At 38.2% G+C, this 22,330-nt stretch overlaps 3 protein-coding genes and 1 pseudogene across 4 annotated transcripts; 2 read left to right on the top strand and 2 right to left on the bottom strand.

Annotated features, from left to right (window-relative positions):
• The first annotated feature begins 260 nt into the window (after positions 1-260).
• Positions 261-4,879, top strand: LOC145137462 (choline/ethanolaminephosphotransferase 1-like). Of its 2 annotated transcripts, XM_079071592.1 has the most exons (20): positions 261-379; positions 997-1,036; positions 1,589-1,754; positions 1,868-1,877; positions 1,977-2,027; positions 2,122-2,199; positions 2,354-2,429; positions 2,536-2,558; positions 2,646-2,746; positions 2,830-2,924; positions 3,018-3,086; positions 3,202-3,271; positions 3,362-3,425; positions 3,518-3,558; positions 3,666-3,750; positions 3,886-3,948; positions 4,035-4,093; positions 4,326-4,378; positions 4,461-4,533; positions 4,602-4,879. In XM_079071592.1, exons 3-20 carry the CDS (start codon positions 1,618-1,620, stop codon positions 4,621-4,623), a joined length of 1,170 nt encoding a protein of 389 aa, XP_078927718.1. In that variant the 5' UTR covers positions 261-379; positions 997-1,036; positions 1,589-1,617; the 3' UTR covers positions 4,624-4,879. The 2 variants fall into 2 exon arrangements, with proteins under 2 accessions (XP_078927718.1, XP_078927717.1); XM_079071591.1 differs by lacking the exons at positions 261-379; positions 997-1,036; positions 1,589-1,754 and having other exon boundaries at positions 1,855-1,877.
• Positions 4,880-7,733: 2,854 nt separating this feature from the next.
• LOC145140349 (ACT domain-containing protein ACR12-like) lies at positions 7,734-10,221 on the top strand. Its single transcript, XM_079073867.1, has 10 exons — positions 7,734-8,000; positions 8,560-8,614; positions 8,708-8,818; positions 8,927-9,021; positions 9,087-9,171; positions 9,296-9,355; positions 9,514-9,569; positions 9,686-9,791; positions 9,869-9,937; positions 10,021-10,221. Exons 1-10 carry the CDS (start codon positions 7,819-7,821, stop codon positions 10,081-10,083), a joined length of 882 nt encoding a protein of 293 aa, XP_078929993.1. The 5' UTR covers positions 7,734-7,818; the 3' UTR covers positions 10,084-10,221.
• A 2,222-nt stretch (positions 10,222-12,443) lies between these two features.
• Positions 12,444-13,525, bottom strand: LOC145139293 (uncharacterized; annotated as a pseudogene).
• A 7,590-nt stretch (positions 13,526-21,115) lies between these two features.
• On the bottom strand, positions 21,116-22,228 carry LOC145139292 (uncharacterized; the record flags this gene model as incomplete). The annotated part of the gene is made up of 1 exon (XM_079073168.1): positions 21,116-22,228. A coding segment is annotated over one exon (1,059 nt), but the record flags the coding sequence as incomplete, so codon positions are not given.
• Between the last annotated feature and the right edge of the window lie 102 nt (positions 22,229-22,330).

Here is a 22,330-nt window from a genome sequence, read left to right as displayed (position 1 = left end):
AGGGGATGATTAAGATGATGATCTTGTGTAGAGATTTGTCAAATATATAAGCTTCTAGGTTTCATTTTGGAAGTTGGGATGAATATGACAATTTTTTTAGGTTTTAAATTAGTTTTTAAATTGATGAGAGAGAGAGAGAGATTTCACAAAAAATTTCGACGACCTTCAAACTTAAGGCCATCCATACAACAAATTTCTCATAAGGACCATCTATGGTACTTTTTGTAAACCATTGGGACATTTTTGAAAAATTGTCTAATTATTGGAAAGGGAATCGAGCTTTTGTCCAAACTCCAATCTTTTATCGTAAATCCAGAGATCCATCCCTGAGAGCAAAAATCGTTCTGCGGCTTCTTCCTCATACTCTTCTGTACTCGAGGTAGCTTCTTCATTTCCATCTCTGCCTTTTTCTTCTTTATGCTAACCCTAATTCCTCCATCTTCGATGCCGACCGCCATTGTTAAACGGATTTGGTGATTGAGTACGGTTGTTGATTTCGGAAATTGGTTGATTGGAGTAACCAAGTTCCGCCATTGTTACTCTAGTTGAGAGACTAGATTGGTAGAATCCGAATGTTTTATCGATCAGTTTCTCATCTTCAGTCTAGTTACTGCTTTTCTTATTACTGGTTTTCTCTTTTAGATCAACTTCTGCTATTAGTATTTTTGAAAATTACACAAACTTTTTGCTGTTACAATGTGTTGCGATGATTAACTTATGCACGTGATTTCAAATATTTTTCCTTCATTTTGCTTCGAATTTGTTATCTGTAATTTGCAACATGTAGTTCGTTTCATGTCGGCATTTGCAATTGGATATTTTAGTTCTAGGTCGGTTGTATTTGAGAAAAAAACTTGAAAGTATAAAATTACAACGAGAAATGCAAGAGGATTGGGGCCATGATGGAGAACTGATTAAGAAGTGCTAAATAACTGGACGCCTTTAATCCTATGCTCCGGTCCATCTTCTTCACTTTTTTAAATTCCTTACTTGCAGATCAACATCATCCACCACGTTTTTCTCATCATTCAGCCAGGTTGGTGTTTGTTTTGTAAGTAAACTCATTGTGTGTAAAACAGATATACCACCTTTATCCTTGTATGACTGTGCTTTATGCTATCAATGTGTAACATATGAATGATGCTCTAACTCTAAAAACTCAGTTTCCTCTCTTCTAATGGGAGACTTGCTTAAGCTACACATCAATAATTGATTTTTGGTGCATATGCACATTGATTTCAGGTGATTGTGAAGTTGAGGATGAATTACTTACTTTGGCAGTTGCTAATTGTTAATATGGCTTAGCTGAATCATATCAGCTTTTAGATTTGGGTACAAAGTCATTTGCATGTTTCATGTGCCAAATAAGACATTAAGAAACCTGATGTCAATTGTCAAGTTAATTGAGTTCTGATTAAACTTTCTACTGCATATAAGCACCATCATGAACTTAATGGTGTTATTTGATTGCCTGAGTCTTACATATGCATTTTGTATGATGCAAAATGCAGTTAATATGACTAAAAATAAGAGGCAAGGTTGTAATTTGAAGTTTATACATTGTATGTGTGTTTTCCATAATTGGCAGGTTGTAAAAGCTAAGTTGCAGTATATCCAATGGGATATATAGGTGTTCATGGCATAAATGCACTTCACAAATACAAGTACAGTGGAATTGATCACTCTTATCTTGCAAAATATGTCCTACAACCATTTTGGAGTCGATTTGTTACTTTCTTCCCTCTTTGGATGCCGTAAGTGATGTTCACCTTTTTCTCTTCATACAACATACATACTCATTGGTGATTCTTCTTTATGTATGTAACTAATTATTTTGTCTTCTTGCTGCATGTCATGGATGCTTTAGACCCAATATGGTAAAATGCCTTTTCAACTATCTTATCTTGCATTGCTATATAACTTAAACTTTTTTTTCCCTTGTTTTGTTTTCTTACAGAGGTTTCTTCTCTTTTCAGATAACACTAACAGGATTCATGTTCTTGCTCATCTCTGCATCACTTGGCTATGTGAGTTTGCTTTCATCTTTGTACATAAACAAACATTTAAACTATTACTTTTTGCTTTTTTTCTAACTTGTATTTATGTTTGGGCTTGTTTTAGATATATTCACCTCAATTAGATTCTCCACCACCAAGATGGGTTCACTTTGCTCATGGATTACTCCTCTTCTTGTACCAGGTTTTGTTCACCTTTATGAAATTATGTCTTTATTCCTCTGATATACTTAAGTATCTATATTTCATTAGTTAAAGTGGAATAGAATTGTCTAGGTGTTCATTTGGGTGTTATTTCTTCATTACCAATGTTCAAAATTCCTGTATGTTGATTCTAGACTTTTGATGCTGTTGATGGAAAGCAAGCTAGAAGGACAAACTCATCTAGTCCATTGGGAGAGCTTTTTGATCATGGTGATTATTACTTATAAATAATGTTTCATATTGTTTGCTAATAATGAAAACTTATGCCTTTTTTTTTTTTTTTTTTTTTTTTCTTTTTTTTTTGTAATTTCTGCAGGATGTGATGCACTTGCATGTGCAGTATGCCTTCTTTGTTTCTCAAGTCTATATTCAACAGCTGTCATTGTTGTCCAATTGTATTTTATTAATATATAAATTATGATTCAGTTGGAGGCATTGGCGTTTGGAAGCACTGCTATGTGTGGAAGATACACATTTTGGTTTTGGGTGATTTCAGCTGTTCCCTTTTATGGAGCAACATGGGAACAGTAAGTAACAAAAGTTTTTTTATTTTTTTATTTTTTTAGAATTAATAATTATAAGTATGCTGAAGTTAGTTTTCATGTTGCAGTTACTTTACAAACACATTAATCCTTCCAGCAGTAAATGGACCTACAGAGGGTCTCATGCTGATCTACGTGGCACATTTCTTCACTGCTATAGTTGGTATGCAACTCTTAGGCTTCTAGAATCTTCTATTCACTCCTTTTGTAACATTATTTAATTGTTTATTTATTCACATGATCATTTTAATTACAGGTGCTGAGTGGTGGGCACAAGATGTTGGGAAGTCTATTCCCCTTTTGGGTTGGGTTCCTTTTATAGATGGTCTCTCTCTCTCTCTCTCTCTCTCTCTCTCTCTCACACACACACACACACACACAAACACACACAAACACATACACACATTTTTTGCTTAATCTTTTTATATTATTGAATTCAGGAATCCCTACATATGGAGCAGTTTTGTTTTGTATGATAGTTTTTGCAGTTATACCAACACTCACCTTCAAGTAAGTATATATCTTTTTCTAAATTAATTTTACTCTTCTTTTATATCATTTTGCTTTGATTTTTATTTATTTATTTATTTATGGTTTTAGTGTGCAGAATGTTTATAAGGTTGTATGCATGAGACATGGAAGCATGCTAAAGGCCTTGGCCATGGTAATAAGTAATGGCGATTTTTTTCTTAATCATATGGCTCATGTCTTGATTGTTAAAAGACTTATTTGCCCCTCTTTATCTTTCCATGACAGCTTGTCCCATTTGGTGTACTCTTGGCAGTAGTTCTTCTGTGGTATGTGCCTTTTTCTATTTTTCTTACTCCATATGTCCCAAAAATTTAAACACTTATTTTTAGAAAGATTTGAGGATTTGTCATTCTGAGGCATTATATATGTATAGGGATTTTATGTCTCCATATGATTTGATCGGGAGTTACCCACATATGGTTGTTATGGGAGTTGGACTAGCATTTGGGTTCCTTGTGGTAAGATTTCATTCTATGTGGAATATAAAACTCAAATTACAAATTATAAACTGAAAATTAAATTTATAGTTTTTTGGCTTCTTTTAGAAATGTGGGAGACTGACTAATCACTAATGACTATTCATGTATTTGCAGGGAAGGATGATATTGGCTCACTTGTGTGATGAGCCTAAGGGATTAAAAACTAGTATGTCCATGGTAAGTTTTAATTAAAATATTTACTAATCACATCTTTTAAATAGTCAATGATATGATTTACTAATCCATTTTATTTTCCTTTTTAGTCCTTGTTCTATCTCCCGCTTGCCATTGCAAATGCACTCACTGCCTGGTTGAATGAGGGGTATGTGGTCTTCTAACCTATAAATATAATCCCACTTTTTTCATCTTCTAATGCTAGAAATAGCAACATATTTCTCACTCATTTGTTTATTATAGCAATCTACTTTTAGTTCTTTCAATCACACAATCTGATGCTATAATAATAATAATTAGGAAACAAAAAATAAAATAAAAAGTACATTGCTGTTTGTTGCATTTGATTGGCTAAAAATGGTTATTGAAATATGTGGCAGAATTCCCCTAATTGATGAGAAATGGGTTCTGCTAGGTTTCTGTCTATACACAGGTATCTAAAAATCAACATTATTACTTAAAATTTTTGATGAAATTGTAATTGAATATATTCTTTTGTCATGAATATCTCTCAGGTGCACTGTATCTACACTTTGCTACATCAGTGATTCACGAAATCACAACAGCACTTGGAATCTATTGTTTCAGGTATAAACCATTTTTTTTTCTTTTTTCTTGATTATATATGGTTGCTAACTAAGTGGTAAAAATAACAGGATCACAAGAAAAGAGGCTTGAGAAATGTGATTGCAGAAAATTCATGTGTATCCTTACTGTGTTTTTGGTGCGACTTTTGCTACACACTTGATGTTTTTTTTTGGTAGGAAAAATTTACAGTTTATTCGTTTAGTCTGCTTTTGCATTTTTTTTTTTACTATAAGCTGTAAGGTTACTTTTTATGATGTGGTGCTTTTGGGTCGGCTTTAGTGATGGTAAATGGTAATGTCTGTGGGAATAGAATCACACTTTCCCCCAATTGGATTCTTCTCCAAAATGATTGTGCAATTTCAAATAGGTAAATATGAAGGATATGGAATTTAAGCGCGTGATGATTGGTATTGGATGTATTATTGGCAGGTGTCTAGTCAAATCAGGTGTCTTTTTGTAGAAAAAAAGATCCCTTACTAATAGTGGCTAGTGCCTAGGGATAATCGAAACATTTTTGTTGGGATCCACTCAGAAGGTAAATTACAAAAGGGTGGATCAATAAGTTGGTCCATTAAAAGTTACAATTTTTGATTTGTTTGCTTGTGGATGCGTTGATTTTAAATAAGTTTTTTCAGTGCTTGTCTTAATTTGTCCGACCTATTTAATATTTATTTTGCTGTTATAGAAAAAAGTTAATAGGAAATAACAAAGCATTTTTTTACCAATCCAGATGATATATTTTAGAGAAAACTACAAATTTGGTCTTTGTGTTTAGCAAAATTTTGGGTTCAAGTCCCTAAAGTATACCATTTGCATAGAATGCTCTCACTTAAAGGTTATAGCCATTTGGTTTAGGGGTGGGAATCAGTTTGGTTTCCTCTGTTTGATTTTTTTTGGGTCCAAACTGAAAAGCAAACCAAATTTAAGACAACCAAAACCAAATTACAGTTTGGTTTGGTTCAGTTGAAATCCTGAGTGAAACCAAAATTTTAAGGTTACAAATAAAATCCAAAGTTTCAAATATAAATATCTAAAGTTTCAAACATCAAACATAAAGTTCCAAATGAAATATAAATACAAGTTCCAGACATCAAACATCAAGTTCCAAACAAAACAAAAATAAATGGTTTAAAATAGATAGAGCAATTTACAGTAGAAATTAATTAGAGAGAAATATAATCAGACTTCCAATAGTTTTAACGACGACAGAGTGAGGAGATAGTAGGCAAATGTGTGTCAGTGTTCTAGATGCTTAAACAAAACGAAAGCATGAAGAATGGACTAAACGAGGGGACTTATGAGATATTGAAATTGAGAAATCGATGTCCGCAAAATATGGAACATCACATTTTTATTTTTTATTTTTTTTATAAAGTATAAAGAGTTATAATATGTAAATTAATACATGAAATTCAGTAGTCTGCGAAATATGGAATATCACAATATTTTTTGCATTTGCTTATTTAATTTATACAGTATAAAGAAATATAATATGTAAATTAATACATGAAATTCGGTAGTTCGGTTTGGTTCAGTTCGAATTCCACTGGACCATAACTCAAATCCATAATTCAGTTTTCAAAACCAAACTAAATACCGTATTTGAAATCTAGTTTGGTTAGAATTCGGTTTTGGTTTTCGATTCCAAATCAAATAATACCCCCTCGTAATTGCTGTCTCTCTAAATTGAAATGACTATTGTATCTTTCTAAAATACTTTTTACATTTTTTTTTATTTCAAACAATTGGACACATCCTCTCTCTCTCTCTCTCTCTCTCTCTCTCTCTCTCTCTCTCTCTCTCCACAATTTGCATTTTTTTTTCTAAAATTGATCTGTTACCTCTAAGAGGAGTGGGACGACAAGGAGCTAGTCACCTCCGACATAGATCTTGGCATGTCATGGGCTCAGTGCATGTCTTCTTTTCTCGGTAAGAGGCAAGTGTTTGGTTGATATGGGCATGAGGTTGTGCTGCCCATATAGCCATATTTTTATGGGCAAATTTTTATAAAATCATGTAGTTTGTCAATTTTTTGGCTTAAGTTTAACCATTCCTAGATGTTTGTTATGATTTAACTTCTATCAAATCAAAACTAATAATATAATACTTCGAATTATATATAAACCTGACTTGAATTATTCTTATGATTTTACAACACCATTTTTTTTATTATTATTTTTTTAATTTTTATTTTCTCTATATAAATCCACTTTAACCGAGTATAAAGGGTCCGATTATATTAATGACGTGTCAAATTTTTTTTCTATAAGACATTACTTGTATGGACTTTAATAAAATGATGTGAAACATAAACCTCCCCCCTTCACGGGGAACATCCTTATCATCAACAACCACAACTATTGGTCAAATGATTAGGGTGACGACTTTCCTCTTCATGATGTGGGACATAAAATCAACTTTTTCTCCTAAGTAATGGTGTTTTTTTTACCCATTGTCCCATATGCCATATGAAGATAACTAGATTCATTTCATCTATGTCAGTGGTAGAGCTAATAGGGGGAATATGGATGTTGAGCCCTCTGCAATCTATCTCTTTTATCTTGACTAGAAGTCAACAGCAAACTAAAACTAACTAAATCTTGTTCATTTAAGCCTCGTTAATTCTAAAATTAATACCTCCGTCTCAAAATAATTGTCTACAGACAAAAAACACACAAATTAAGAAAACATTAATTACCATTAACTTTATTAAATGAAATGACAGTCTTATCCTTTTTGTTGCATTTAATTCCATGATAGTTGCATTTAATTTTATAGTAAATTAACTAATAATGAGGGGTATTATCGTAAAAGATATATTTATTTTTAAAAGTAGACTATTATTTTGGGACAAACCAAAAAGTATACATGAACTATTAATATGTAACGGAGGGAGTATCTTTTAAGCCCTCATTATTCAAAACTTTTATATTCAAATTAAAAAAAACCCTCAGATGGTTAAATTAGATAAAATACAGAGCTACAATAAGTCTTATATAAAGTTTCCTTTTCTTAAGCTAATATATTTACATTATTTTACTTAACTTCTAAAGTATAATAAAGTATAAACCAAGAGTCAAAAATTGTTTTTGGACTTATTTTTGGATAACAAGACGAATATTTTAGTACAGAGAGGTGCAGTTTGACGTGGCCTGGGTCCCACGTGGGGTCCATAAACGCCTTTAATATTCGAACTCTGAATTATGTATCACTCCTCCCTCACGTCACTCCGTCTCCATTACAAACAACTCCCATTGCCGGAAAACTCAAAACACTTGATAATCCATGGCCACTGCCGCCGCCGGTCCCGCCTTTGCCTTCTCCGCCGTCACTATCCGTGGTAATTCTTCTGCCAGACTTTCCGGTTTCGATTTTTCATATTCAACGATTCCTCAGCTTTCTCCGTTCAAGTCGTCTTCACCTCACCTCGCTTTCTCTCCCCGTGGATCATCTCATTTTGTTAGAAAGTAAGTTTAATATCTGGAAAAAATTGGTAAATAAGGTCTGTTGCTGTTTGATAGTCAGAGATTTTGATGGAAATGATGTTTTGATCTCTACGAATGAATGAAAAATCGTGTTTAATCATGTAGTATATGTGGGTTAACTGACTGATAATTAGCTTCGATTGTTTACCTGTCAATCTGTTTTTTCGTTTGTTCTATAAAGTACGAGGGTTTTGCGAGAAATTCCGTATGGTTTTTGTACTTCAGACAAAGTCAAAGTGGAAGAGGTGAAAATGATATAAACGAATTGACCTAATCAGGATCACTATTCCTGACAATACGTTTTCTGTCAATACTTTTGTTGCTAAGCAGACATTTTCTTCATAGAAGGTCAAAAACGTTGTTAATAGTAGCGGATCGATAGATATGTTCTGATTTGTGCTAATTTGGGTTGATAATCCGGTCAGATTGAACTGGTTACTGTTTGTTCACCTTTCACACAGTTTGAACAAAAATGCAGCAAGTTTTGTAAGTTAGATGTCTTAATCAAACTGTGTTCAGTACTAATTGAACTGTTATGCAGGAACATTTTTCAAGCTTCCATTGATGGTGTCGACTCACTGGGTGTAAGCTCTTTGGTCAGTTTCTTATACTTTATCTGCTATATAATCCAAGTTCTTTTTCTTCTTCTTGACATTAACATTGTATCTCTGTTACATATTCTTAAACAGGATGCTGATAATATTCCTACTCCAATTGTTTTAATTGATCAAGGTTCAGATCCATCTGCAACTATTGTACATGTTAGCTTTGGTGATCGTCTTGGTGCCCTCATTGATACGGTAAATGACAAGTATTACTTACTTTTTTGACCATAATACCCTTGTTGTTCTGAACAAACAACAAAATTTCTGTAAATTATAGCTAATAAGCTTGCATATGTGATGCAGATGAAGGCGTTGAAGGATCTAGGCTTAGATGTAGCAAAAGGAACTGTTACAACTGAAGGATCAGTCATTGAAACAAAATTCTTTATTACTCGATTGTGAGTGTGCTTCATAGTAATTAGGTGTCACTTTCTTTTTTATATAATGGTTTTTATTTTTATAGATCAACCGGACGAAAAGTTGAAGATCCTGATCTCTTGGAGAGAATCAGATTGACCATCATAAACAATCTGTTGAAGTATCATCCGGTATTTATACCTACCTGATGACCTAATTTATGAATAATCACTTCATATTTATCTGTTAATTCAGTTATTATGATCTATGAACATATATTTGGTTTGATGCTTTCTTGTTATTTATAAATTTAAGGAGTCTAGTGCACGACTTGCAATGGGGGAGGCTTTTGGCATACAAGCTCCAGTCAAGAAGGTAATTTTCTTTAACAAATATATTGTAGAGATCACTTCAAGGGGCATTTTGGACTTTTGATTACTTATCTTTGTCATATATAAATTTTATAGAGATTAATAAACTCCTTCCCTATAAATTTTATATCATTCAAATAAAAGTTTGTATCTTGATGGCAGTTTGATAGAGATATAGAGACTCATATACACGTCAAGGATGCTGGGCCTAAAAGAAGGTTAGCAACTATGCAATTTACAGTAATTTTTCAAATACCAAAATAAAAAAATAATAAACTTTTTCACATTTTCAGCATTTGAAATTTACCACCTGTAATGTGTATTTTGTTTTTAGCTTGCTGTGTGTAGAGACAGAAGATAGACCTGGATTGCTTCTAGAAATTGTCAAGATAATGGCTGATGTCAATGTTACTATGGAATCAGCAGAAATTGATACTGAAGTATGTTATTTTTTTAAAAAATATGTAGAAAATACAAGGGCATTTCAGTCATTTTCTCCCTCTTTTTTATGGTACAGGGGTTGATTGCAAAAGATAAATTTCACGTTAGCTACAGAGGGGCATCTTTAAACGATTCTTTGTCTCAGGTAACCAAAATGGTCTCGTTCTTTTTCAGAGAAAAAAAGTGAAATTACTATTATACCCTTTTGTAAACTGTTTAAATGGGCAGGTGTTGACGAATTGCCTACGCTATTACCTTCGAAAGTCAGAAACCGATGAAGACAGCTACTAACTAGGGGAGCACACGTGTGTCTTCCATGCATTATGCATGCTATCTGTAAAATTACACAAAACTCCCTGTGCTTGTTTTTGTACACATATTTCAGAATCATGAATGTGTTCAAGAAGATATCCATTCCATTAAAAATCATCATATTGTGACACTAGTTTATAACTATATCTGGATTATAAAAGTAAAATATCAAATAATATGGTTCAGGAAGACAGTTTGCATATAAAAATAAACTATCATATTATGATTCATTCTTGATTCTTATACCCTTAACATGTATGTTCAATCCATCAGCCCCTTTTATACTTTCAATTCATAAAATTGCATAGTATGTAATTGGGAAAATTAAGTTTGATACTATAGTTTATTTATGCCAATGAAGATCAATGTTATTGAGATTGTGAATCAGTGTCTTTGAATATAAAATAAATTAATCGGATGGTGTTTATATTCAAAACTTATAAAAATGATGTAATTAGTAGAAAAAATGTCACAAAAACAGGGTATGAGATAATAAAAATCATGGGTATTTGACGGATTGTGTTACACTTTCTTTAAGGAATGTTCATATTTGAGAAAACCAAAGCCCCAAAACGAACGGATATTTCTTTAAGGGATAATCACAAAAGGAACCTGGAATGGGGGGCTTTAAGTTTCTAACCCACATTTTTAACATTTTCAAAAATGACCACAACAAAATTCTTTATTACTCGATTGTGAGTGTCCATATTTCTATTCTTTTTTCTCTAAGATGTCGGTACTGAGATGTTTTCTTTATAAATAATATTTCCTTAATCCTTTCCTCTAAATCTTATATCTCTCCTCTCATCTGAACCTAGCCTCAGACCACATTATTCTCTTCTTCCGATCACCTTCTCTCTCGGCTTCTTCCTCATGGCTTCTCCTAGCAATACAGAAAAACACTATCTGATTACAAACATCAAACTTTACATCATGCTAATTCGGGATCCTGAGCGTTTTAACTAGGACACTTGGAGCCATCTCCCTTTCTCTACTTCAGGTGATCCTAAAATTAAAGAATGCAACTGCTCGACAGGTTGGGCAAAACCTAGAGACCTTGTTTCGCGATAACAAAGATTCGAAGGCTATATATTCAACTCTACAACCAGCTTCACAACATCACAAATGGTGGTTGCTTTATATCCGAATAATACTTCCTCTTGTAAATTGCTTAAACGGGCAGGTCTTCAAGAACTTCCTTCGCTATTACCTTCTAAAGTCAGAAACGATGAGGACAGTTACTAGAGAAGCACTTCCAATTCGACGTATATCTTCCACACATGGTATCTGTAAAATTACACGTAACTCGCTGTGCTTGTTTTTGTACACATTTCAGAATCATGAATGTATTCAAGAAGATAACCATTCCATTAAAAATAATCATATTGTGACTAGTTTATAAACTATGTCCTGTTTATAAAAGTAAAATATCAAATAATATGGTTTAGGAAGGCAATTCACATATAAAAATAAACTATCATATTATGACTCATTCTTGATTCTTATACCCTTAACATGTATGTTAGATCTATGTTCAATCCATCAGCCCCTTTTATAGTTTCAATTCATAAAATTGCATAGTATATAATTGGGAAAATTAAGTTGATAATCGGTTGTCATCCGCATATAGTTCATTTATGCCAATGAAGGATCAATGTTATCGACATGTTGAATCCTATGTCTATGACCGGAAAATAAGCTAACGGGGTATGAAATAATAAAAAACTTGGGTTATCGGATGGATTGTGTCAACCTTTCTTTATGGTATTATGGACTGCGAGTTAAGGTGTATACATATTAGAGAAAACCAAAGCCTCGAAACGAAGGAATTTGATGTGTATATATAGCCGTATTTACTCCAAAATGAATAAATATCACAAATGTTATGAGATTTTTTTTAGGTTGTTGTCGACAGTTGCGAATGTTCAAGATAAACAGCAATATCGGTCGTTCTTGAAACAATCACCGGATCCCATTGTTGAACTACCAACTCAAAGAACCCTAATATACTAATAAATTACAACTTTTTGTAAACCGACACGTGAATCTTCAACCTACTGGCAACTTTCCTTATCGTACTTGTAAAACCATTTCGTTGACTAATGCATGACTCGAGCACTTGGAATATAAATTACATACGAAAAGCATAAACACGTTAACAAGATAAATAAACAAAACCGATATACATAACTAAAGTATTGAATAATATTTTTGAGATGTAAATTATAACACAAAGTAATAAACGTTTGCAACAAATAAATAAGAAAATGAGGTACCCATAAACATTGAAATTCACAAGCAAGGTGTATAAGATTGTTTAAACAACTTAGTTAGTTAATTGAAAATATGCTTGATATCTTTCTTATACGTAGTATGGTGGAGACTTGTAGATGTAAGGAGGAGGTGGTGAAGGTGAAGGTGGCGGCGGGGATTTGTAAATGTACGGAGGAGGAGGCGATGGTGATGGTGGGGGAGGAGATTTGTATACATAAGGCGGGGGAGGCGAGGGTGAAGGTTGTGGCGGCGACTTGTAGATGTAAGGAGGAGGCGGTGATGGCGACGGTGGCGGAGGTGAGTTGTAAACATAAGGTGGGGGAGGTGAGGGTGAAGGTGGCGGTGGCGATTTGTAAATGTATGGAGGAGGAGGTGATGGTGATGGTGGAGGAGGAGATTTGTATACATAAGGCGGGGGAGGTGAGGGTGAAGGTGGTGGTGGGGATTTATAGATGTATGGAGGAGGGGGCGATGGTGATGGTGGAGGAGGAGATTTGTATACATAAAGTGGGGGAGGTGAAGGTGAAGGTGGTGGTGGAGACTTGTAGATGTAAGGAGGAGGCGGTGAAGGTGATGGTGGTGGAGGTGACTTGTAAACATAAGGCGGGGGAGGTGAGGGTAAAGGTGGCGGTGGCGACTTGTAAAAGTAAGGTGGAGGCGGTGATGGTGACGGTGGGGGAGGTGACTAGTAAACATAAGGAGGAGGTGGTGAAGGTGAAGGTGGCGGTGGGGATTTGTGAATGTATGGAGGAGGAGGCGATGGTGATGGTGGGGGAGGAGATTTGTATACATAAGGCGGGGGAGGCGAGGGTGAAGGTGGTGGCGGCGACTTGTAGATGTAAGGAGGAGGCGGTGATGGCAACAGTGGCGGAGGTGAGTTGTAAACATAAGGTGGGGGAGGTGAGGGTGAAGGTGGCGGTGACGATTTGTAAATGTATGGAGAAGGAGGCGATGGTGATGGTGGAGGAGGAGATTTATATACATAAGGTGGGGGAGGTGAGGGTGAAGGTGGTGGTGGGGATTTATAGATGTACGGAGGAGGAGGTGATGGTGATGGTGGAGGAGGAGATTTGTATACATAAGGCGGGGGAGGTGAGGGTGAAGGTGGTGGTGGGGATTTACAGATGTACGGAGGAGGAGGTGTCACACCCCGAAACCGATGGCGGAAACGTTCCGGGGTGGAGGACGTCATGCGTAGTATCACAACAATTGTATCATAGCAAACATAGTAAACACAACCAGACATTTAATACATATATGAAAGAGGTTTACATTGTTTTAATACATAGTTTTGTTCATATCAAAAGCAAAATAGAAAGACGCGACTCTAACACTTCGACTTCTCCGAGCTCCTGAAAGTACATGTTTACTAATTCCCTGAGAATACAAGCAGTTTTGATAGAGTATCCGCATAAGGTTGGTGAGTTCATAAGCATTTTGGTTTTGGTGGAAAATGTTCTTTGAATCCTTTTGAAAAGTGTTCCTCAAGAAAATCCTATATTTTCTTATGAAAAACGGTTTTGAAAGAGTGTCCATTAGTAGAAAATAAACCATCAGTTTTAGAAATGCCGGTGTTATCTTGGGAAAATCCTATATTTTCCCTAAAAACAGGTTATCCGTACTAGAGGTAGAGATGTAAGTTTTGAAAACCCATGATTACTATCGGTATATACATGAAAGTAGTTTTATTAATCAAAATAAAACAAGTGAAGAGTAGAGTCCGTAAACAAGGTAAGTTTATACTTATTTGCGAGTCGTATAACCATACTTGATATGACCGAGAGACCTTTATAACGTTCTTCAGGCGTTAAGCTAAATGACATTTGTTCACCACAGGCGTGCCCGCCTAACTGTAGCTAGCAGTTCTGGTGTGGGATTGTCAGTCCCGAATAGATCTATTCACAAATCTCACGCTCTCCCTCCAGGAGACTATGGTTATACTAAAAGGATTTATCACTATACACCTAAGGGTACAATATTGAAGTAGCGCCTCACAATTTTGTATAATCTAGTTTACTAGCGAGAAATCAGTATAAAACAGTAAGTATCCTTGAATAAATGTACTTTATACTCCTGAGAAAGCATATAACATAAACTAAATCTGCCATAGTTTATATATATTCATTTATGAAATCTGATTAAGTAGAGACTGCCTAGAGGGTTATCCCAAACTATACCCATTATAGTTTATTAGAGTTGATATGGAAAATGCTTTGTAAAAACCTTTCTGAAGACTATGAAGTTGGATTTCCAAAATAGAAGTTTTCCCTTATGCTCAACATATTACAAAAAGAGATAAAATATCCGAATATGTTTTAAACGTGGAAATCGTTGGACTACATTAATAAGTTTATAACTTAACAAAATACTTTGAGTTTGGCTTGTATTCCCCCTGAAAACATTAAAAACACGGAAAATGTAGGGGTATGAACTCACCGTTTGACGTAGGATCTGGGTGTATGATCGGTTACGAATGCTGAGTGTCAACCGATGTTTCGTACGCAAGTGGATCCTATTAACATGTGATAACACATATGTGTGTTAGAATTAGGGTGTTTCATGGCCAAACATGACGGGAAACCACCGTAAAGACTTGGAAATGCTTGTCGGGACCCTATATGATCAAACAAAGGAGGTGTACGGCCAAAAGGGTGTGTGTGCGGCCAGGGTGTGCGGTCAGCATGTGTCTGCTGTCGCACACAGGAGTGTGCGGCCGTACACAGGAGTGTGCGGCCGTACACTCCTCATTTGTGCCCGAAATGTTGATTTTGAGGTGTTCTTATGCTAATACCAAGTCCTACTAGTGAATGAAGGCCAAACTCTTCACTTTGGAGAGCTTTAAGGTGTGTACGGCCACCTTATGAAGGTGTGCGGCCGCACACCTTCATGTGATGAAGAACATGATGAACTTTGATGGTTAAGGGCTTTGATCAATGGGTCCTTCATGTATGATAAGCTAGGTGATGGAAAACTCACGTTTTTGAGGCCTTGAGAGCGTTCTTGGATGAAGTTTTTAGAGAGAGAAAGTAGAGAGAGAAAGTAGAGTGCAGCCAAATGAAAGGAATGAGTGAAGGGGTCGCCCTATATAAATAGGGATGAGTGTGCGGCTGGAGGATGGGTGTGCGGCCACACACTCGTGTGTGCGGCCATACACTCGGGTGTGCGGCCACACACTCATGTGTGCGGCCATACACTCGGGTGTGCGGCCACACACTCATGTGTGCGGCCATACACTCGGGTGTGCGGCCACACACTCATGTGTGCGGCCATACACTCGGGTGTACGGCCACACACTCATGTGTGCGGCCATACACTCGGGTGTGCGGCCACACACTCATGTGTGCGGCCACACACTCATGTGTGCGGCCACACACTCTTTTTGATGGAGTGTTTGGCCTATTTGCAACCCTAAATCTTAAACCAACCCATCCCTAATTCAAACTTTGGTTGTACTCAAGGCTTTAAATGCTTAAATGAGCCCTTAATCAGTGCTAGGAGTTAACAGAAATGAGTTTAACTTAGATTAACTGACTAGATGTACCGGGTAGAAGTTTTCAGGTTGTCACATCATCCCCCCGTTAGAGGGAATTTCGTCCCGAAATTCAAGAACAGAGGTATAACTCATAGACTTGGAAAAGATGGAGGTACTTAAGGTTCATGGGACTCTCGTGCTCCCAAGTGAATCCAAGTTCCTGTTTGACATTCCAGCGGACCTTCATTATCGGGATGTGACGTTATTTCGTTCACTTGAATCCTCGATCCGTGAGCTCGGATGATTCTCTCATAAAGTGTAGACTCTCGTCTAACTCGAGGCTGTCGAGGGGAAATCGTAGGCATCTCATCGGACGGACACTCATTTTTGGTTCGACACGAGGAAGAAGGAATGGACTTTGTTGAGTTCTCGGGGTAACTAGAGTTTGTATGCTTATGGGACCAATCCCAGCAAGGATCTTGGACCGTCCCACGTATCCTGATTTTAGCTTTCAACGCCTTCTGAAGAGTATCAAGCCTTTTCCAGGGCGAGACCTGCAAAAGACACGTCCACCAATCTGGAACTCCAATGGTTTTTATCTCTCATCGGCGTAGCCCTTTCGTACGATCCTTTCAGTCGTCCTACATATGGTTTTAGGACTCGTGCGAGTGTTGTCGGGGACTTGACTCTTCACTACTTGCGTGTCGCCCACCTTAGCCCAGCACAAAAGGGGATCTGTACTTACGACCATAGAGGGCTTCGAACGGTGCAACCTCGATACTGGGAAGGTCACCGTCGTTTGCAAGAAGTTCAGTTAAAGGTAGATGAGTGTCCCACGACGCATCTTCAATCGTATGAATCGCCTTCTTACTCTGTCCATCTCTCTGTGGATGATACTCTTCACATGAATACTTTCGGGTTTCGAAGAGACATGAATTTTTCGAAGTTCGCATCTAGTTGTCGTCATGAGCGACGGAAGTTTCGCGATCGAACGATTTAAGACAAAAGGGTTTGGTATAACATAGACTTAGTCGAGCTAGACAGGATGGTGTCGTAGAGTCGCGCGTCAAGTTAGTCTGGGAGGATCGTTTTGCTAGCACATTGGCATCCCAAAATGAACGTCTCTGGTATTTCTGCGTTTTGATTTGGACTTGGTGGGTACTACTAATGCGAGGGTCCAGATGTTTTGAAACTATGGGCTCTCGATGGAATGGTTCTTACTAGATTTTCCTATGATAGCTTGGCGTATTCAAGTCATGTATAATCACAACTGACTCTAATGTATACACTAGGCTACCATAATTCACCCCTTAGGGCATCAACTTTTAAGAGTAAGTCGTGATTAAATTTGGATGAGAAAGAATTATGAATAATTCTTTGAGGTTTTTGAAAACGTACCAAAACATGGTAGGGTTCTTTGATGCTTCCCATTTTCTGAGGTCAGACTCCCCCTGTCTCCTCATCGTTCTTCTCTGTTGGGCAGTCTGTTGTGAAGTGTCCCATTTCTCCACATGTACCGCACACTTGAACTATGCTCGCGTCGGTAGTGGAAGTGGTGTGCTCAGTCGGGGTCTTTGCGAAGCGAGCTTCCTGGCCATCCTCAGCCCCTGGACAATTTCTTTTGAAATGTCCGGGTTCGCCACACTTGTAGCAAATCTGACCCATCTTTTCACCAGAAATCGAGGCGTTTGACGGTGCTAGTGCTCTGCAGTAACGAGCGGTGTGTCCTTGCCTGTTGCAGTTCTTACATCGAAGTTCGTGGCATTCTCCTACGTGGTGGAAGTTGCATTCCTCGCAATTTGGAAGTTTTCCAGCATATCGCCGCACTGGCGTTGGCACTGGTTTGGCGGATGTTGTGGCTGTAGGAGCTATCACAGGTTGTTGTCTCTTGGCAAGTTTCTGACACAACTTGCGCTCCCTCTTGTTCCAGAATTTTAGTTTGGCGCTCTTAGGTTTGGGAGTCGGAATGTCCTCCTGGAAAAGCCCTTGTTGGTTTCCTGAGGTGTTGCTACAGTTCGAGATGTGGAAACTGTTCCCATTCCCACTTGGGTTGTTAGCATTAAGAACAGCTAGGGCGGCTGCTACGGCTGCGGTGACAGTAGCTTGGAACGTAGCTGAGTCCACCTGAAGGACTGGTGTCTTATTGGTGGGTTGGGTACGTTCCTTCGGAGGCATGATCTGCTACATGTCAAGAAAAGAAATTTGTGAGCAATAATGGTTGCCCCTGGATGTATCCTAAATGTTTATCTATGCATTGAGATTTCCCGTTTTGCTATCTGACTCTCATTGACTCGGCCCACATCCCCATGATATGGTCTTAGCAAGGATAGAACAGATTTGAGCACACAAAGTTCACATAAAATAAGTTTACGAACTCCTGGTTGCTCAGCTCATCGGGCTGGCTGAGTAACTCTCACATTTTTCTGTCGGCTCTTGACGATATGGAGATTTGGCTATAAGGGTAGTTCCGAGGATCAAGTCGATACAGGATTCCACTTGGCACTCGGAAGAAATCCCTGGAATGTCTTTGGGAAAGACATCGGGAAAGTTGCAGACTTCGAAGATGCTCTCGAGGTCTTTAACTTCTTGCGTTTCATTGCCAGCATGAGCCAGGAATGCATAGCATTCCTTTCGCAGATGTTCCTAGGCTTGACGCAGGAAATGCTACGAAGGTTCGACAAATCTTATCACTGAGACCAGTGAGGATTTCGTTGAAGGGAAGATTGAGACGAATCACTTCCTCGAAGCAAAGGACATCAGCATGATTCGAGGGTTAATCATTTCGTGCCGATTAGGATATCGAGCTTTTTATGGAAACTGATATGAAATTGATGGGGAAAAAGAATAATCATCTAAGTACATCATATGATTCATGTTTTGAGGACAAAACAGTGATAGGACCTTGATAAAGTTGCTTACTTTTCCTGCTATCGATCTAAGGTACACTTTTGACAATGAAAATCTTTAACTGAAATATGATAGTTGCCACCATTGTCGATATCAAGATTACACAGAGTTTGAAAAATTTGACCTAGGAGTAGGTCTACCACATACCAACAGAGGAACAATTTGCCAACATAAAGAACTAGCGAATCGGTACTTGCAAGGCAAGAATGTCTACAGAGAAAGGAGCTACTTAGAACATAAATAGGAAAGCTATTCTTTAAACCAAAAGGAAGGACAAGTAGAATATTTCCTACTGGCGACGGGCACTTCTCGGGCGGAACCTTAGGTTAGTCAACTGACACTCCATGTCAAGCAGGCGACTCTCGTATATTGATTGGCGTGCTCGGAGCTCTACGACCTCAGCGCGAGTTGCAGCTAGCTCTCGCTGCTGGGCTTCGTGGTCTCTCAACATCCTCCCATGAGCAACCTCGAGACTGCAAATACGGTTTGTGTTGGCATCCAAGTCTGCCTCGAGTTCCACAGTTCGGTGAATGGCCGCCACGTTCATTTCGACATTGCGGGCCACTCGGCGGACTATGGTTGGAAGGGCTCTATCTGCGGAGCCTCCTTCGTCCACATTGTAGAAGCGGCGATCCCCATTATACGGGCGGGGTTGGCCTTGTTCGTGACTCCACCTATCCAGGCTTTCGACCCACATAGGCGTTGGGCCTTCGTGCACAAGTTGGGGGTTGGGATTTGGTATTGGGGCCACTGGGGGTAAGTTCTCGACTTCTGGTTCCGAGTCAGTCTCTTCCAGAAATGGTTCGGCAATGCCATCGTCAAAAGGGATTTCATGGTTCCCTTCTGGCTTCGGTTCGATCCATCCATCATCTCCTTGGTTAGGAAAGTAAGGGTCGCCAGGAAGATGGAATCCAACCATGCTATCTACGCGAGGCGAGGATAAAGGAATAGTTAATAGGCATCGATTCTATAATACTTCTAATGTATTATAGTTACATGATTGATTCTTGAAAGATGGATCCTTGGGTAAGTTTTCGGCTTAGTCGTTATAGCATCTTAAAATACTCCTATAGTATTTTAATCCTTATGTTTGGCTCTAGAACCCCTCTAGTATCTAGGTAAGTTTTAGACTTGCTGTAACACCATAGTCACTCCAAAGCACATGTTGGTCATGTCTCGACTGAATATAGTTGATCAGACTATATTCACCCTAGACATGATTACATAACTGCCCAGGTTTAACCGCGATGTCCAACATCCAAATACTTTTGTTTTGTTCTACTTACGACACAGATTCTGATACTCGGGTATACTTATATACTTTTATAAAAATACTTGTATTTTGAAAGTATACTTTTTAGTTTAGAGCACTTAGGCCCCTTAGTATTTATAGTTGTATACCATGTAAGGTTCGGTATACTTAGTTCGCTATAAACAAGGGCTCTGACACCAATCTGTCACACCCCGAAACCGATGGCGGAAACGTTCCGGGTTGGAGGACGTCATGCGTAGTATCACAACAATTGTATTATAGCAAGCATAGTAAACACAACCAGACATTTAATACATATATGAAAGAGGTTTACATTGTTTTAATACATAGTTTTGTTCATATCAAAAGCAAAATAGAAAGACGCAACTCTAACACTTCGACTTCTCCGAGCTCCTGGAAGTACCTGTTTACTAATTCCCTGAGAATACAAGCAGTTTTGAAAGAGTATCAGCATAAAGCTGGTGAGTTCATAAGCATTTTGGTTTTGGTGGAAAATGTTCTTTGAATCCTTTTGAAAAGTGTTCCTCAACCTTTCTTTATGGTATTATGGACTGCGAGTTAAGGTGTATACATATTAGAGAAAACCAAAGCCTCGAAACGAAGGAATTTGATGTGTATATATAGCCGTATTTACTCCAAAATGAATAAATATCACAAATGTTATGAGATTTTTTTTAGGTTGTTGTCGACAGTTGCGAATGTTCAAGATAAACAGCAATATCGGTCGTTCTTGAAACAATCACCGGATCCCATTGTTGAACTACCAACTCAAAGAACCCTAATATACTAATAAATTACAACTTTTTGTAAACCGACACGTGAATCTTCAACCTACTGGCAACTTTCCTTATCGTACTTGTAAAACCATTTCGTTGACTAATGCATGACTCGAGCACTTGGAATATAAATTACATACGAAAAGCATAAACATGTTAACAAGATAAATAAACAAAACCGATATACATAACTAAAGTATTGAATAATATTTTTGAGATGTAAATTATAACACAAAGTAATAAACGTTTGCAACAAATAAATAAGAAAATGAGGTACCCATAAACATTGAAATTCACAAGCAAGGTGTATAAGAATGTTTAAACAACTTAGTTAGTTAATTGAAAATATGCTTGATATCTTTCTTATACGTAGTATGGTGGAGAGTTGTAGATGTAAGGAGGAGGTGGTGAAGGTGAAGGTGGCGGCGGGGATTTGTAAATGTACGGAGGAGGAGGCGATGGTGATGGTGGGGGAGGAGATTTGTATACATAAGGCGGGGGAGGCGAGGGTGAAGGTTGTGGCGGCGACTTGTAGATGTAAGGAGGAGGCGGTGATGGCGACGGTGGCGGAGGTGAGTTGTAAACATAAGGTGGGGGAGGTGAGGGTGAAGGTGGCGGTGACGATTTGTAAATGTATGGAGGAGGAGGTGATGGTGATGGTGGAGGAGGAGATTTGTATACATAAGGCGGGGGAGGTGAGGGTGAAGGTGGTGGTGGGGATTTATAGATGTATGGAGGAGGAGGCGATGGTGATGGTGGAGGAGGAGATTTGTATACATAAGGTGGGGGAGGTGAAGGTGAAGGTGGTGGTGGAGACTTGTAGATGTAAGGAGGAGGCGGTGAAGGTGATGGTGGTGGAGGTGACTTGTAAACATAAGGCGGGGGAGGTGAGGGTAAAGGTGGCGGTGACGACTTGTAAAAGTAAGGTGGAGGCGGTGATGGTGACGGTGGGGGAGGTGACTTGTAAACATAAGGAGGAGGTGGTGAAGGTGAAGGTGGCGGTGGGGATTTGTGAATGTATGGAGGAGGAGGCGATGGTGATGGTGGGGGAGGAGATTTGTATACATAAGGCGGGGGAGGCGAGGGTGAAGGTGGTGGCGGCGACTTGTAGATGTAAGGAGGAGGCGGTGATGGCAACAGTGGCGGAGGTGAGTTGTAAACATAAGGTGGGGGAGGTGAGGGTGAAGGTGGCGGTGACGATTTGTAAATGTATGGAGAAGGAGGCGATGGTGATGGTGGAGGAGGAGATTTATATACATAAGGTGGGGGAGGTGAGGGTGAAGGTGGTGGTGGGGATTTATAGATGTACGGAGGAGGAGGTGATGGTGATGGTGGAGGAGGAGATTTGTATACATAAGGCGGGGGAGGTGAGGGTGAAGGTGGTGGTGGGGATTTACAGATGTACGGAGGAGGAGGTGTCACACCCCGAAACCAATGGCGGAAACGTTCCGGGGTGGAGGACGTCATGCGTAGTATCACAACAATTGTATCATAGCAAACATAGTAAACACAACCAGACATTTA

The sequence above is a fragment of the Lactuca virosa genome, chromosome 9 (genome assembly GCF_052849685.1).
Source record: "Lactuca virosa cultivar CGN04683 chromosome 9, Lactuca_virosa_CGN04683_v6, whole genome shotgun sequence".
Classification (NCBI taxonomy): Eukaryota; Viridiplantae; Streptophyta; class Magnoliopsida; order Asterales; family Asteraceae; genus Lactuca; species Lactuca virosa.
This window is presented reverse-complemented; position numbering and strand designations above follow the sequence as displayed.

Coding starts and splice junctions, on each gene's coding strand:
- LOC145137462 (XM_079071592.1), top strand. CDS start 1,618: ATGGGATATATAGGTGTTCATGGCATAAATGCACTTCACAAATACAAG. Junction 3,087..3,201: donor TTGGGTTCCTTTTATAGATG/GTCTCTCTCTCT, acceptor TATTGAATTCAG/GAATCCCTACATATGGAGCA. Junction 4,534..4,601: donor CTTGGAATCTATTGTTTCAG/GTATAAACCATT, acceptor TAAAAATAACAG/GATCACAAGAAAAGAGGCTT.
- LOC145140349 (XM_079073867.1), top strand. CDS start 7,819: ATGGCCACTGCCGCCGCCGGTCCCGCCTTTGCCTTCTCCGCCGTCACT. Junction 8,615..8,707: donor CACTGGGTGTAAGCTCTTTG/GTCAGTTTCTTA, acceptor ATTCTTAAACAG/GATGCTGATAATATTCCTAC. Junction 9,022..9,086: donor AAATTCTTTATTACTCGATT/GTGAGTGTGCTT, acceptor TTATTTTTATAG/ATCAACCGGACGAAAAGTTG.